This window comes from Dermacentor andersoni, chromosome 1 (genome assembly GCF_023375885.2).
Source record: "Dermacentor andersoni chromosome 1, qqDerAnde1_hic_scaffold, whole genome shotgun sequence".
Taxonomy (NCBI): domain Eukaryota; kingdom Metazoa; phylum Arthropoda; class Arachnida; order Ixodida; family Ixodidae; genus Dermacentor; species Dermacentor andersoni.
Window position 1 is genome coordinate 115,278,208 of NC_092814.1, and position 17,045 is coordinate 115,295,252.

A 17,045-nucleotide genomic window follows, 5' to 3' on the forward strand; every position below is an offset into this window, starting at 1 on the left:
AAAATTTTGTAATCCGTGTTCAAGAGGCTAATGGGGCGATATGACTTCACAGACTGAAGTTTGATGTCATCATTCGTTTTGGGTATTAAAACAGTGTGCGCTTCAGTGAAAGACCGTGGTAGCGTGTTCTTTTTATACCCCTCTTCGATAACTTCGAACAGCGCGCTGGCTATCTTACCTTTAAACATTTTATAGAATTCTGCTCCGATTCCATCTGGGCCAGGTGTCTTTCCAGCGCTTAAGTCATCAATAGCATTTTAATCTGCTGTAGGCTGATAGGAGCCTCCAAACTTTTTTGCATTTCGTCGTCAAACTTGGGACCTAAAGAAAAAAAATCTTCACTAAATTCACTCGCCATCGGAAAACGTTTTCCAAGTAAATCGCGATAGTGTTCAACAAACGCGTTCATTATCTAGCTTTTTTCCCTCGCCAGTCTGCCATTGCACATCATTTCCTTAACTTCTTTTCTTTGTGCATATTGATTTTCATCGCTTAGTGGCCGCATTGTCGGTGTTTCGCCCATCCAAAGCTTTTCTGTTCTTGACGTAATAATAGCACCTCTGTACTTTTCTTTATCTAAAAGTTCCAGCTTGTTTTTCGTATTTTTGATTTCTTCAGTGAAAGAGCACGGTTTCACACTCTCTTCCTTTAATAGTGCTTGCAGTTGCGACTGCAATTTCTTCTCGTCTTGTTTCTTCTCAAAATTAAGGTTAGTCGCTCGTTCTATAGCACTCAATTTAACATCTTGTTCAAAAGTTTCCCACCTCATTTTCCAGTCGTCTTTTCCAACTTCATACAGCATCGTTAACGCTTCACTTACTTTTCTAGAAAAACATTCATCTTTCATGATGCTATCACTTAATTTCCAGAGGTGCCAGTTGAACTTTGGCATTTTTTCCTTTGTCCCAAGCGTGAGTTTTACGAAACAGTGGTCGCTAAAAGACACTGGTATAACAGCATATTCGTCACAACACATCGCAAGGTCAAGTGGGATGTAGGCTCTATCCAAACGTGCGTGACTTTGGCCCTGAAAATGCGTGAACTCAGCCCTGCTATTAGACATGCAGAGGGTTCTAATCCATTTTCTGCCATCACTTCCTTCAAAAACAGTGCGCTTTCATCTCAGAAATTTACACGTTTGGAGCGGTCCTCAAGTGCGCACGTATACAGTTGAAGTAACCAATCAATATGAAATATCTACTACAATCAAGAAAACCCCGAATCTCTTAAAATAATTATTTTCTTTCGTTCTCCCGATTTGGGGCATACAAGCAAATCACGCGCCATTCAAAATTGAGTAACGAAAAATCGCATATCACGAAACGTCCCCTCTCACTGCTTCTTATGCTTGACTCAACAGCGCCCATCGATCTTTTTATAAAAATTGCACACCCTCCCGATAAGCCATCGGCATGTGACACACAAACATTATACGTTGTGTTGAAAGGCGCAACCATTCGATCAGTTTCGACCTCCCTCTGTACTTTTATTTCTTGCACGGCGATCACGTCTCGATCGTGTTCCCCAAACAGCCTACTTAATTGGTACTGGAGTCTTCTAGACGATGGCCCGAGCTCATATAGAGTGGCGAAACGAACTGCTCTTTCAAGTCTAACAGCCATTTTAATCTTTAAAAAAGGATGCGCTCACCAAACAGTCTGTGCCCCGATTTTCGGGTACACCCTCAGTGCGTTAGCCGTGTTGTAAAGTGGGCGGCTTAGCCGCCCTCTTCTCCCCCTTTGGAACGTTTGGCTTTGGGGTGGGCCGCAGCCGGCGACTGGTGAACGCTTGTGTCGGCGGTTCACTGCTGTTGGCGTCCTTTGTCTCTGCACCGGCGTCGTCTCGTGGTCTCTTTCCCAGCGCACTGCTGTCTTCTGCTTCACGGCAATCCATGGCGTCCCCTTCGGCACTCTTGTGGTGAACATCCGCCGTCTCTTTATTTCCACTTGTTTTGTTCGCACTACCCTCGATGAATTCGGAGCCCTGTATCTTGCCTTTTGCGTCTGCTGCAATTTCTACCTGTAGAGTGGCTGTCAAATTTTCCGTCGTAGTATTTTCCGATTGCTTACTTCCTTTGGTGCTGGTGCCTTGTACTCCTGATGTTGCTGCAGAATGCAGACATTCTTCTGCTTCCGCTTCGTCCATGGTGAGCTCGGATTTCTCCGTGCTCAACGTGGCCATGGCAGCTGCCGCATACGTCCTCGAGCAGTTTTCTACGGCGTGTCCAAAGCGTTTGCAGACGTTGCACCGCGGCACGCAGCAGTACTTTATTATGTGGCCAATCTGTTGGCAGCGCAAGCACCTTGGCGCTCTTCCGGGCACTACGACAAGGGCTAGCTCACCTCCGACACGCAGCTGATGTGGTACATCTTCCAACGTAACGTCAGCCTTCAGTCGCACCACAACTGTGCGTGTCATGGTGTTCTGTTGGCTGTAGCCGTCAATGCGCCATTTATCCAGTCCTATTTCCAAGACGGTTCCGTAGGGGTTCAGGGCGTTTCGCACGTCTTCTTCGCTTACATGGTAGAGCAGCCAGTGAAGCTTCAAACGCACGTCGAGGTGGATTGGATCAATTACGAAACATCTCCACCAGTCAGTTCCAGTTCGGCCAAAAACTTCGCGTTCAGCGGTCTTGCAGGTAACCGCCCACACATGATTCATTCATTCTTTCATGCCTGACGTCCATGCGTGTTTTCCACAGGCTGTGTAGAATCAGCGCCATAAGCATATCATAAGGAACACCATCTTCACTGGCAATTGGAAGGAAACGGATGCCGTACGGTGTGATAGGCAACTCCTTTTTTAATGTACGTTGCAGAATGTCCCACAAAAAAAGTGCGTCCGAGCAATCCAAAAATATGTGTTGGATCGTCTCTGGTTTTCTTCACCTGCTGCAGTTGCGACAAAGAGGCCTTTTTCTTGTAGCCAAGGTTTGGCGGGAAGAGTTCCAGTATGCAATTGGAAGAAAAAAGTTTTAACCCCAGATCGCACTGGCATCCGTTTCACTCGCTTCAATACACCTGCTCCTGTGCTAGGTGAATACATAGATCGGTACAAAGGAACAGGCATACAAACGTCAACTAGGCCCTTATGCAATTTTTTTCTTCCAACAATAGCAAGATAATCAAATGAAAAGCGAGCATGCAAGAATTCTACGGACCAAGCTACCTCCTGTGAAAATCCGTGGAGACTTGCGCCATTTGCCGTTCTTGAGGTTACGATAAATTGAGGTAACGCATTTCGTAAACGTAGTTGGCACACTGTTCGCAAGAAGGGATCCTTCTGATCTCGCAAAAAAAAAGAAATCTTGAGACAACTTGCCTCAAAAACAAATGCGCCAAACCAAAGCCTCCTGACTTCACCGACCGAAATAAATTAGTGCGGCTCGTTCTCTCCCATGTGGATCCCCATATAAGAACAGCGCATGCTCTGTGTATCTTTTGGATGGTCATTCTTGACATGCACAGTGCTTGCAGTACATACCAGATTTTTTGCACAAAAGGAAAACATTGCATACGGTTGATCGCGCGAAAATCGATAAATTTCTACCTCCGAACTTTGTTGTTTTAACTTTAACTTGCTCTAGTTCTTCTTGCCAATAGTCTTTTGTATCATGATAATATTGCAGAGGTACTCCAAGGTACCTCGCAGGGGTCGTGGTCCACTGCATATTTTAAAACATTTCTGTTTTATCATTCCAATTACCATGCCAGATGCCCAATGACTTACTCCAGTTTATCGCACTTCCGGTGGCCTTGCAGAATCTGTTCGCCACTTCCACTACATTAGAGATGCTTTGCTTGTCTCGACATAATATGGCGATATCGCCCGCGTACGCCAAGATTTTAACTTCTCTGGAGTCCATTGCAAATCCCCTTATGTTATTACTACTAATAACCTTTAAGCAAAATGGTTCAACGTACAATGCAAAAAGTAGAGACGATAAGGCGCATCCTTGGCGGAGTGCTGACTTAACTTCTATCATAGACGTAGGCTGTTTGTTAACTATTAGTTTCGTAGATACGCCAGCGTAGCACATCTTAACACCTTGCAAAAGAACAGAACCTAGCTTGGCATGTTTTAAAGCAAGAAAAAGTATTTCATGTGACACTCTGTCAAACGCTTTTTCAAGATCAAGTTGCAACAGTGCGACCTTTTCTGAGAAGGCGTCACTACTTTCCAATATTGTTCTCGCTACATGTATATTGGTGACAATGGATCGTCCTCTTATGCCTCATGTCTGGTGCGACCCTACTAATTGTTGTATCACATTTTGGAGTCTCCGTGCAAGAACCTTCGTGTATATTTTATAATTTGTGTTTGTGAGACTTATCGGGCGGTACGCCCCTGTCGACAGTAGTATTTGAGGTTCTTCGGACTTCGGTATCAACACTGTGTGATTTTGACGAAAAGAAGGGGGCAACACGCAGTTCTCGTACGCTTCCGCAATTACTTTATGAAGGGCAGTGGCTATGTCTTGCTTAAAAGCTTGGTAGAAAGCGGCGCTGAGACCGTCTGGCCCTGGCGTTTTTCCGGAACTTAGTGAGTCGATCGCCCATTTTATTTCTTCTAAAGTAATCGGTTCTTCGAGCCTTTCCGTTACTTCCCTTTCAAGGCTTGGCAATAGCGGCAGGAATTCAGTATCGAATCCTTCATCGCGAATGCGTTCTGGCCCTAGTAGTTCACAGTAATGCTCATAAAAAGCCTGTCTTATTGTTTCTTTATCTCGTACAACCTCACTGCCATATGTTACGGCTGGTATCTCGTTCCGCGAGGCATATGGATGGATGGATGGAAAAACTTTATTTTCGTCAGAACGCATGTGCGGACGATTCCGTGCTAGATGGCCATCAGCTCATGGCTGACGGCGACCTGGGTGGCCCACTCCACGGCCCTGGTCTGGACGACCGGGTCTGAGCTGGCCAACACGGCCTCCCACTGCTCGAGAGAAGGATCACGCATAATATCCGCCGGTGGCGGCGCTATGCTACAGCTCCATAATATGTGGTCATAGGTGGCCAGTTCCTGGTACCATTTGCATTCCGGCTGAACGTCCGGGTAGATTTTGTTTAACACGTATGAATTACAGAAAGATTTCGTCTGCAATCTTCGCCAGACGCTCTCCTGCGCCTTCACCAATTGCTTGTCCGGTGGAGGGTAAACTCTCCGCTCAAGTTTGTAATGGTTAGTAATGTCGTGAAAGGACACCAGCCCATCTTTCGTGGACCTCCCTGGAACGTCCGGCTCACCTGCTCGGCTGACGAAACCTCGAGCATTCATGTGAGCCGTCTCGTTCCCAGGGTTCCCAGAGTGTGCCGGTACCCAGACAATTTCCACCTCCGTAGTCCCTCGCCCCGTGGCCCGATTTAGTAATCCTGCCGCTGTGACAGATTCTGCCCCTCGCCAAATTTCGGATGGCTGTTTTAGAGTCGCTGAAAATCAGGTCAGCTTCAGTATTACCTGTATCGCCGCCTCCTCTGCAGTTTCTGAGGAGCGGGTTTTGACTGATCCAGAGGTGACTAAGCGTCCCCGCCCGTCCACCACCGCAACTGCAAATGCGTCCTTGTTCTTATACTCGGCGACATCTACGTAGACTGCCCCGTTGTACTTCCCGTACTTAGCATGTAAAGCTCTGGCTCTTGCCTTCCTACGGTTCTCGTGATTTATCGGATGCATATTTTTAGGCAAAGGTTTTATGTACAAGCCCTTGTGCATTTCTCGCTTCACCTGAATTTTCATGTCCCCGGCTGGAGGATCAACTCCAATGCCGATCCTCTCCAATATATCCCTCCCTACTCTCGTTTTGGAAAGTCTACTGAGTTGTATCGCCAAGTGTGCCTCCCGCAGTTCTTCCAAGGTGTTGCGCACCCCTAATCCTAGCAGCCTTTCGGTAGAAGTATTGTTAGGCAACCCAAGGGCCGCCTTATACGCCTGTCTAATCATAGCCTCCACCTTGCCTTTCTCCGTCGCGTCCGTCTTCATATAAGGCGTAGCATACACTATTCTACTGAGCACAAACGCCTGTACCAGCTTACACAAGTCCTTTTCCTTGACGCCTTGCTTACGATTGGCGATTCTCCTGATAAGTCTCACGGTAGCATTGACCGTAGTTTTGAGCCTTTCCAAGGCCTCCCTATTCTTCCTGTTACTCTGCAGATACAGACCCAGGATCCTGATCGTTTGGACCTCAGCGACCGGTGCACCCCCCACTTTCACCTTCAGCGGTGGTGGCGGCACATAGTGCCTCGCATGTATCCCTCTTGGTTTATCCCTAAGCACAAAAAGCTCGGACTTGGGCTGAGAGCACGAGAGTCCTGCCTCCCCCGCTAGCTCCTCCACAATATCCACTGCCTGTTGTAAAGTTTCCTCCAATTGTGCGTCGTTTCCCCTTGTTACCCATAGAGTAATGTCATCCGCATAAAATGTATGTTTAAGTCCCGATATCCTTGCCAGCCTGGGCGGTATCTTGATCAAGGCGAGATTAAACAAGAACGGCGATAAAACCGACCCTTGTGGTGTCCCCCTGCCCCCCAACGGGAAAGGATCCGATTTAAATTCTCCGACTACAATCTCCACAGTCCTATCCTCCAGAAATGATCTGATGTATCGGAAGGTTCTACCCCCCGGTCCTATGTCCGATAGGTTCCTTAATATTGCCTCATGGATGACATTGTCAAAGGCCTTTGTGAGGTCGAGCCCCAAGATAGCCTTGGTGCCCGTGCCGTACCCAGGATCAACCACGTCCTTTTTGAGCTGTATCATGACGTCCTGCGTTGATAAATTAGCCCTGAAGCCAATCATCGTTTTAGGTATCAACTCCTTGTCCTCCACATAACCCTGAAGCCTGTTGAGGACCACATGCTCCATCAATTTGGCCAAGCAGGACGTCAGCGAGATGGGTCGAAGATTCTCAATACAGATCTTCTTCCCTGGTTTAGGAATAAATGTAATCCTAGCATGCTTCCACTCTGCCGGGATCTCCCCGGCCGCCCAATATTTGTTTATCAAGTCCGTGAGCGCCCCCACTGACCCTTTGTATCTTTCAGCTTCGACTAGTTCTAACTGGGATTTAATTTCTTTTATTTCCTTCGTATACTTTTCGGGGCTGACATTCTCAACACTTCAATAAAAATTTTAATTATTTTGCATTTCTCATTCTTTTTTCTTTTCCTCTCGGCGCAAGGCACCAGACCTCTGTATGGCTAACATTCTAACGTCTTGTTTGAAATTCTCCCACGCTTCTGCATAACTTTTGCGTTCTGTCTCGAACCATCCGTGAAGGCTATCATTAACACCCATCAAAAATAAGTCATCTTCTAAGAGCTTAAAGTTAAATTTCCACAACTCCCAGTTAAAACCGGTCGGCTTTTTCGGACCAACTACAAAGTTGACTAAGCTGTGATCGGTAAAGGAAACATGATTCCCTTCATACAGAAAACACAATGGTATTAGATCCGCTGAAACGTAGGCGCGATCCAACCTGGCATGACTATTTCGCTGATAGTAGGTGAATGGTGGCGTCTCTGCATGGGACATCACATCCCCAACATCCTCTAAATTGTATTTTTCTATCGCTACGTTCAAACACTGCACACTTGCATCATGAATCGGTGGGCTTCCCAACTCTGCCTTTTACATTACACACGCGATTGAAATCACCCATCATCACAACAATTCGATCACACTGCAAATGGTTTTCAACACTTTCAAAGAAATTCTTTCGGTCGTTCACCTTGTTAGGCGCATACAAGCAAATGACGCGCCACTTAAAATCACAGAAACATAAATCGCAAACAATAAACCGGCCACTATCGTCTGTGAACACAGTTTCTACTGAGAGGCCTAAAGCGCTTCTCAGAAAAAGCGCACAACCTCCTGAAGTACCGCATGCGTGCGAAACACACACGTAAAAACGTGACCTAAATGAATGCAACATTTGATCCGTCCCTTCTTCACTATCGACTTTTGTTTCTTGTACACCAATTACGTCAAGGTTCTTTTTCATGAGCAGGCGACAAAGCTGATATTGCTTGCGCCTTCCTGCAAGGCCTCAAACATTAATTGTACCAAATCGTAAGGCTGTGTCTAGAAGTATTTTCACGGTAATGTGAGGAGGCGCGGGAGACTAAAGTCCTTCTTAAACAGACTACTGACACTCACTTCGTTCGAATGCGACGTCAGTCTTTACATCCTCCTTCCTCGTATCCAACACTTCTTTGTCTGCCTCGGTCGATCTTAATTTTACAGGCCCCTCCCCTCCCCCACCTCAGTACTCACACATACTGCGAACACTTGCTGGGGGCTCACGTCAGTCCCGACACTGGCCCTTTCCTGCCCGTTGGGATATTAGGCGTCGGCTTGAAGCTGGACCGACGGCCACTCGGTGTTTTCGCAAGCGGTTCCTCGCGGCTTGATCCACTCGATCCTTCGTCCTTTTCTCGTTAGCTTCGAGTGGACGTTTTACCGGGCCCGCTCCTTTAAGGGGCTCCATCGTGTCCATGGGACTCGGAGAGTGTTCGAGCGATTCCGCAGGCTCGTTGCTTGTCTTGTTCTTGTCATTATTTTCCGCGTGGTGCTCTTCTTCTTCAGCTCGAGCGGGCTTCTCCTCTAATTCTTTGGTGTCCGCTTTCTGTGCTGGTTCACGGGTGCCTTCCTTTGGATCAGGACGTTGCACCACGCCACCTTTTCCAGCCGTCTCTTCAGCATCGAATGCGTCCATTGTGTGCTCCTGGATGACTTCATCACTTTTGGATGGTCCCGCCACAGTCGCGTACGTTCGCACGCACGAGCTTTCGTCGTGCCCGAAGAGTCGACACAAAGCACAGCGCGGTACGCGACACTCTCGCCTGATATGACCTGTGCAGTTACGCCTCAAGCAGAGCGGGGCACGCCCAGGCGCAACCAGCAGTGTCATGATGCCGGCGACCCGAAGTTGATGCGGGAGGTCGTCTATGCTAACTCCGGGTTTCAGCTTCATCGATACGATGCGGGTTGACGAACCTTTATCGGTGATGCCTTGCACGCGCCAGCGTTCTTTGAAGACCTCCGTAACCTTCCCAAAAGGCGTGAGCGCGGCGCGAACGTCCTCATCTTGCACGTTGTGCAGGAGCCAGTAGAGCTTAAGCCGCACATCCTGGCTGGCTGGGTTAACCACCAGGCAGCGACGCTCCTTAACCGTAATGTCTCCGAGGGCCAGCATTTTCTTCATAGCATCTGGGCTTCTGAAAGTAACCGCCCACACGTGGTTCATCTGGAAAGCCCCCAAGGCGTCAACCTCGGGAAGCAGACCCAGACGAATCAGCGTGTCTCGAAAATCTTCGACTCGGTATGGCCTTGCCTTTACGTCTCCGTGAAGAAAGAGCGTGTTGGCCACGCATGGTCCTGTAGGCAGAGGCGGCAAAATAACTTCGTAGTACTGGCAATTCATAGCAGCATTCCTGTTACCGCGGCTCGTCTGAGCCGCAAACACCGCCCCAACGGAGTAAGGCATTCTGCGTCCGCACCGAACAGTAGCCGGAAGTAGGAGCTATGCCCCCGAATAAGAGTGTTAAGCAAGAAGTACACACCCATAATTGCTATAAAAATAAGAGCAAGAAACAAGATAAAAGCTGGAAAGGGGGCACCCGGGTTTGAACTGGGGACCTCTCGATCTGCAGTCGAATGCTCTACCCTTTTTTTTTATTACCTTGTGATGAACGTTGTACCAACATAACAGCAAACAAAAATACATCAAATCCCTAGCCATTCGGCTAGTTCGTATCTTTTAAAATGGCTTAATTTTGCCCAATTCATCGATAACAGTAATCTACTCCGGAGGATCATTTAGGGCCTTATAAACATCCCTAATAATAATGACAGCTTCTACGAAATAGTGTCTTGTCGATTGGGGATACAAATGCGCATGTCTGACGTCCATTCTTGTTCGCCAGATACTGTGCATGCACATGACCATGAACATATCACAGTGTACTCCTTCTGGTTCAGCACAAGGTAAGTACCGAATTCCGAAAGGGCTTAAAGGCAGATCTTTTCTTAAAGTCCTTTGAAGTACATCCCATAGGAACATCGCGTCATGGCAGTCAAGAAAAACGTTCAATTGTTTCCGGTTTTCTACAAATTGAGCAATTGTCAGACCATGGAACAAAAAGGCCTTTGCTGTGTAACCATGGCTTCACAGGTAGTGTGCCGGTATGCAGTTGGAAAAAGAAAGATTTCATTGAAGGTTTCACCGGCATTCGCTTAATACGCTTGAGGACGTCACGCTGAGGGCCCAGCTGGTACAACCTACGGTACACAGGAATCTGCAAAAAAAAAAAAAGATCAAGCAGGTCTTTGTATAAACGCTTACGTGTCACACTCGTTAGGTACTCATAGGAGAATCTTGCCCTAAGAATCTGCACCGAAGATACAACTTCTCGTAGGTAGCCAGATAAGACTGCTGGCCTCAAACAATACGTTGATATTACGTAGTCTGGCAAGGAATCCTGTAACCGCACTTGGATTACAGTTCGAAGAAAAACGTCAGCCTGTTCACGCAAGAAAAAAAATCTCCGTCACAATCTGCTTGAAAAATAAATGTGATAGTCCCAAGCCCCCGTTTCTAACTTGATGAAAAAGCTTGCAACGGCTCATGCGCTCCCAAGTGGACGCCCAGATAAAAACTGCAAAGACCCTATGCAGTTTTTGTACAGAAACTCTAGTAATTCCTATCACCTGCAGCACATAATACAACTTAGCAGTTAGAAACACATTACAAACAGCGGCTCTTGAAAACATAGAAAAATTATGTCCCCCCCATTTTTTTGTTTGTAACTTAACTCTTCCTGCTTTATCTGCCCAATAGTCCTTGCTATCCTTATAGTGTTTCAGTGGAACTCCCAAATAGCTACCCGGAGCGGTGTTCCATTGTATGTTGCTCAACATGTCTGGAGCGTGTTCCCAGTTGCCATGCCAGAAGCCAAAACATTTTGACCAACTAATCACGCTTCCTGTTGCTGTACAAAAATCCTTAGCCTCTCGTACAACTTCACGTACGCTTCTTTCATCTTCGCAAAAGGCTGCTATATCGTCAGCGTAAGCAAGGACCTTAACTTCAGTATTGAAAAAAGTGTAGCCCCGAATAATCGGATTTGCAAGTACTTTTAAACAAAAGGGTTCGAGGTAAAGATCAAAAAGGAGGGATGATAAACAACAGCCTTGTTTCACAGAAGTTTCAACGCAAATACTTTCTCTCAGTTTCCCATTAATCACAACTTTCACTGTACATTTGTCATACACCATTTTCACGCCCTCTAGAACTAAAGATCCTACAATGACGCGGTTCAGTATAAGGAACAATATTTCGTGCACGACTCTGTCAAATGTCTTTTTCAAATCTAGTTGAAGCATAGCAACTCGATCCTGCATCACATCGCAACATTCAAGAACAGTTCTTGCTAAATGGATATTTGTAAGAATAGATCTTCCTTTAATTCCGCATGTCTGATGCGGACCTACAAGGGACTTTACAACACTTTGGAAACGGCGAGACAAAACTTTCATGAAGATATTGTAATCAGTATTCGTTAAATTTATCGGTCGGTATGTTTCTACTGAAAGCAGTTTGACCGGCTCATTAATTTTCGGAATGAGTATGACGTGGGATGTTCGAAAGGACGGTGGTGTTAGTTTATTTCATAGCACTCTTCAATAACTCAGTGTAGAAATTCTGCCATTTCACTTTTGAAGAACTTATATACAGCTGCCCCGAGACCATCTGGGCCAGGTGATTTACCAGGACTGAGATCGTCTATGGGCTGCTCAACTTCTGCGACTGTTATTGGCCTTTGAAGTGACTGTTTTGTCTCGTCATCAAGACTAGGCATGAGCGGCAGAAAAACACTTCGAAACCTTTCGGTATCGCATGCTTTATGACTAAAAAGTTTTCTGCAATATTCAACAAAGGCATGCTCTATCATTTCATTCTCTCGAGTAACGTTATATTGAAAACTGACTTCACTAATTTCTTTCGATACTGCATGTTTCTTCTCATCGCTGAGCGCGCGCTTTGTGGGCGTCTCACCCAACCATAGCCGCTCGCACCGCGCCCTTATCATTGCGCCGCGATACTTTTCTGTTTCTATGATCTCAAGCTTCGCCTTTACTTCTTTTATTTCTTTCGAGACCAACCCGGGCTTAGCATTGTCTGCGCTGACCATGTAATCTAATGCGATATTGAAGTCGATCTTGAACTGTTCCCACACCGGTATAAAATTACATGTTTGATTCAGCTGCATACTGTTTATATATTCCTTTATCTTTGCAACAAAATTGCATCCTGTAGTAATTTGTTGTTGAATTTCCACAACTCCCAGTTGAACTTTGACACTTTTTTCTTTGCACCTAAAGTAATCATGACTAAGCAGTGATCACTAAAGCTCACATGCTGCGTATGGTACTGGGAACACAAAGGTACAAATTCAGCAGGCACATAAATTCGATCCAATCTAGCATGAGACACATTCTGAAAGTGAGTGTATTTTGCTTGGTCTTCATGCGTCAACACTAAGCCAATGTCTTCGAGTTCATTCTCCTCAACCATTACGCGTAACACTTGTGCACTTTTATCTCTATGATTTCTGTTACTAGACATATTTCAGGTCGACATACGCAATTGAAGTGCCAAGAAGTAAAACACTCCTTTCGCCTTCTAGACAAGGTCGCACAGTATTAAAGAAATCTTGCCTCTCATTGATTCTATTCGGTGAATAGACAAACAGCACGCCACGCAATTACAGCAAACACAAGATCACAAAATACTAGCCGGCCATTTTCACTACTAGACACAGATTCACTAACCCCAATGCTTTTTCGAATAAAGATAGCACAACCACCGGACCTACCAACTGCATGACTCACGCATACTATATATCTGCTACGGAAGACTTCAACCATTTTATCAGCAAGATCTTCACTCTCGTTTTTGGTCTCTTGGACCGCTAACAAGTCTATATCACTTTCTAAGAGAATGGGACTTAGCTGATATTACCGTCTTCGTGCAGAAAGGCCTCTTGAATTAAAAGTGGCGGTGCACGAGGCATTTTTAAAGTTTACTGCCATATCAAGTTGGGATTATTGCCAATATTTTACTCCCATTTTTACGTCAAACAGGGGCATGGACTGACAAAGCTTCCATATATGTGGCCGTTCCAGGGTATTAACGCGAACAAGTACTCCGCTGACTGAGCGGGGTTGTACAAGGGAAGAAAAAAAAAAAAAAAGAAAAAGCCGCCGCTAAGAAGGCGGCAGTTTTGAATTAGTCCGTCGGGCCGGCGCAAGGTTTGGCGTTGGCTTGAAAGGCTGCCGTCTGGACGTTGCAGCCTTTGTGGGAGGTTCTCCGGTGCTTCTTCCATTACCTCTTGCAGAGGTGTCTCCAGTTTCCTCTCGGGTTCTCTTTGCAGGTCTGCTGCCAGACGCTGCCATATCAACATCTGTGGAAATTTCCTCTGTGGCTTTCTTGTTTTCCGGAAAAGAATCGCTGCTGTGGTCTTGGGTGTTTGCGTCTTCTTTCAGTGTGTCGAGGCTCACTACGGTAGCGATAGGCCCAGGGTCTTCCTCGCTACTCGGCTTGTTTGCGTCTCCGCCTGGGGTTTGCAGAGGCACTGCTGCCTCAGTCTTTCCTTCCTCGCCATGTTCTCTGGTAGCTTCTTCTGCATCAACTATGTCCATCATGTGCTCGGAAACCAAATCCCTCCGGGCTGGGCCTGCTACGCTGGCGTAAGAGCGCACGCACTGGGTCTCGTCGTGGCTGTAGCGACGACAGAGCCCGCCACGTGAAACACGGCACTCCCGACGTATGTGGCCGATGCCGCGGCACCGGAGGCAGAGCGGAGCTCTGCCTGGAACGTGGACGAGTGCGACATCTTCAGCAACACGCAATTGATGAGGCAAATCTTCGATGGTGACGCCCACTTTCAGTTTTAGTGTTACGGAGCGCTTTGTTGATCCTTTATCAATGCATCCTTTCACCTTCCATTTCTCTCTTGTGATTTCAGTCACCTTTCCGAAGACCGCCAGAGCCGTTCGCACATCGTCATCCGGCACACCATGGAGTAGCCAGTAGAGCTTCAGGCGTACTCCTCTGTCGCAGGGGTCTATAAACATGCAGCGCTCATTCTTGACATTGAAGGTGTCTGCAGCCAGTATCTTCTTCTTTCTTTCCTCGTCCTTGAACGTCACTGCCCACAGGTGATTCATTTGGTACGCCCCAAGGGCAACCACCTCCGGCAGCAGTGAAAGACGGTAGAGTGCGTCGCGGAAATGCTCGCAACGATACGGCCTTTCCTTTAGGCAACCATGCAAAAAAACCGTATTCAAAACGGAATCACCTGTGGGCAGATGCGGCAAAACAACCTGGTAATCTTCAGCCTGCTTGTCAGAAGACCTAGTTCCGCGGCCATTGGCCGCTGTAACCGCTCCGAGGGAGCACATGCTTCCACGACCGTTCACTGTGGTGGCCGGAAGTGGAATGCTCAGTCGAATGCTCTACCACTGAGCTATACACCCGAATAAGAGTGTTCAGCGAGAAGTACACACCCATAATTGCTATAAAAATAAGAGCAGGAAACAAGATAAAAGCTGGAAAGGGGGCACCCGGGTTTGAACCTCTCGATCTGCAGTCGAATGCTCTACCACTGAGCTATACCCCCGAATAGGAATGTTCCGCGAGAAGTGCACACCCGTAATTGCTATAAAAATAAGAGCAGGAAACAAGATAAAAGCTGGAAAGGGGGCACCCGGGTTTGAACCGGGGACCCCTCGATCTGCAGTCGAATGCTCTACCACTGAGCTATACCCCCGAATAAGAGTGCTTAGCGAGAAGTACGCACCCATAATTGCTATAAAAATAAGAGCCGGAAACAAGATAAAAGCTCGAAAGGGGGCATCCGTGTTTGAACCGGGGACCTCTCGATCTGCAGTCGAATGCTCTACCACTGAGCTACACCCCCGAATACGAGTGTTCAGCGAGAAGTACACACCCATAATTGCTATAAAAATAAGAGCAGCAAACAAGATATAAGCTGGAAATTGGGCACCTGCGTTTGAACCTCGGACCTCTCGATCTGCAGTCGAATGCTCTACCACTGAGCTATACTTTTTTTTATCTTTATTGCCTGTTCTCAACGTTTTCACATACTCGTACATCTTATGAGCAACAACCAAAATCAACAAAATAAATAAAACATTCCACGCTTCATGTAGAAAAATAAACATTATGTAAGGACATTTTTTTCAAGGGAATTTTCCACGTCTCAGTAATTTCTCTCGTCGTATTCGAGTGCTGATTGCCGTGTTATAGTTTGTTAACGAAGCTTTCCCTCGAGTCTAAATATTTTAAGGCAGTTTTCCAAACCGACTATCGCGGACAACATGAGTCTCTTTCCACGTAAGTGTGAGGCTCAGAGGAGGAGCTGTGGCGCTTGAAAGTAGCCTGGGGCCTGACGAACCAACCGACTGAGCTATCTTTCCGGGCAACATCGAAGGGTCACGAGTTCAAATCACCTGTTATGTACCGTTTTTTTTTTTTTCCGCCCCTTTTTCTTTCTTTTTTTTTCTCTTTCTTTTAATGTCTTTTCCTTTATTTTATCACTGTCGGGAACCCTCCTAAAAAAAAAAAAAAAAAAAAGAAAAATAGATATATATCTTCAAATATGTAAGGCCTCACATGTGCAGGTCATAAATACGAGGTTCTCTAGCCGAGTGCCATCCATGCGGTATAACCGAGCTCAGATTGGTCCACCTTGACTGACCAAGTAGGGCACCACTGTAGGTTAAATGAGGCGTACAACTCCTGCGGGACCCGCCGTGGTTGCTCAGTGGTTATGGTGTTAGACTGCTGAGCACGAGGTCGCGGGATCGGACCCCGACCACGGCGGCCGCATTTCGATGGGGGCGAAATGCGAAAACACCCGTGTACTTAGAATTAAGTGCACGTTAAAGAACCCCAGGTGGTCGAAATTTTCGGAGTCCTCCACTACGGCGTGCATAATCAGAAAGTGGTTTTGTCACGTAAAACCCCATAAATTAATTTTTAATTTAACTCCTACGGGGACGGTAGAGTATCCGTCTCCAGTGCAAGAGGACCGTGATTCAAATCCCGGTGCCGCGCTATTCTCCACCGGAAAATACAAAAAAAAAAAAAAACCGTGTGTTGAGAAAATTGCACAAACAGGCCTGGAGTGCGGCCTGATCCCGGTGACCAGAACCGGTAACGCACTCTCTCACCAGAGCAGGATTGGCCACCCTGGTGCAGTACTTGGCCACAACCTCCTATATGAATACAACAATCGAACCCCGGCCCTCAGTCCCCAGCAGCCGCGAAGCAACTGACCACGGCGGCGGTCAGATCTGTGACGCTGCAGAGGGTGCTAAGAATACCTGGCTCCGGACAGGCCGCCATTGGAATCTGAACCTGGCAACGTTTAACGTTAGAACGCTATCTAGTGAGGCGAGTCTAGCAGTGTTATTGGAGGAATTAGAGGGTAGTAAATGGGATATAATAGGACTCAGTGAGGTTAGGAGGACAAAAGAAGCATATACAGTGCTAAAAAGCGGGCATGTACTGTGTTACCGGGGCTTAGCGGAGAGACGAGAACTAGGAGTCGGATTCCTGATTAATAAGGAAATAGCTGGTAACATACAGGAATTCTATAGCATTAACGAGAGGGTGGCATGTCTTGTTGTGAAACTTAATAAGAGGTGCAAAATGAAGGTTGTACAGGTCTACGCTCCTACATCTAGTCATGATGACCAGGAAGTCGAAAGCTTTTATGAAGACGTAGAATCGGCGATGGGTAAAGTCAAAACAAAATACACTATACTGATGGGCGACTTCAATGCCAGGGTAGGCAAGAAGCAGGCTGGAGACAAGTCAGTGGGGGAATATGGCATAGGCTCTAGGAATAGCAGAGGAGAATTATTAGTAGAGTTTGCAGAACAGAATAATATGCGTATAATGAATACCTTTTTCCGCAAGCGGGTTAGCCGAAAGTGGACGTGGAGGAGCC

General features: G+C 46.7%; 1 protein-coding gene and 2 non-coding genes across 3 annotated transcripts; all 3 read right to left on the reverse strand.

The window, feature by feature from the left end:
* Positions 1 to 8,308: 8,308 nt before the first annotated feature.
* On the reverse strand, positions 8,309 to 9,490 carry LOC126543316 (uncharacterized). Its single transcript, XM_050190443.1, has one exon. It carries the CDS (start codon positions 9,488 to 9,490, stop codon positions 8,309 to 8,311), a length of 1,182 nt encoding a protein of 393 aa, XP_050046400.1.
* A 5,275-nt stretch (positions 9,491 to 14,765) lies between these two features.
* TRNAC-GCA (transfer RNA cysteine (anticodon GCA)) lies at positions 14,766 to 14,837 on the reverse strand. Its single transcript has one exon. It is a non-coding gene; the product is annotated as a tRNA-Cys (tRNA).
* Positions 14,838 to 14,915: 78 nt separating this feature from the next.
* TRNAC-GCA (transfer RNA cysteine (anticodon GCA)) lies at positions 14,916 to 14,987 on the reverse strand. Its single transcript has one exon. It is a non-coding gene; the product is annotated as a tRNA-Cys (tRNA).
* Positions 14,988 to 17,045: the final 2,058 nt, after the last annotated feature.

What these genes read in the sequence shown, in the direction of transcription:
- LOC126543316 (XM_050190443.1), bottom strand. Translation starts at nt 9,490, where the DNA reads ATGCCTTACTCCGTTGGGGCGGTGTTTGCGGCTCAGACGAGCCGCGGT.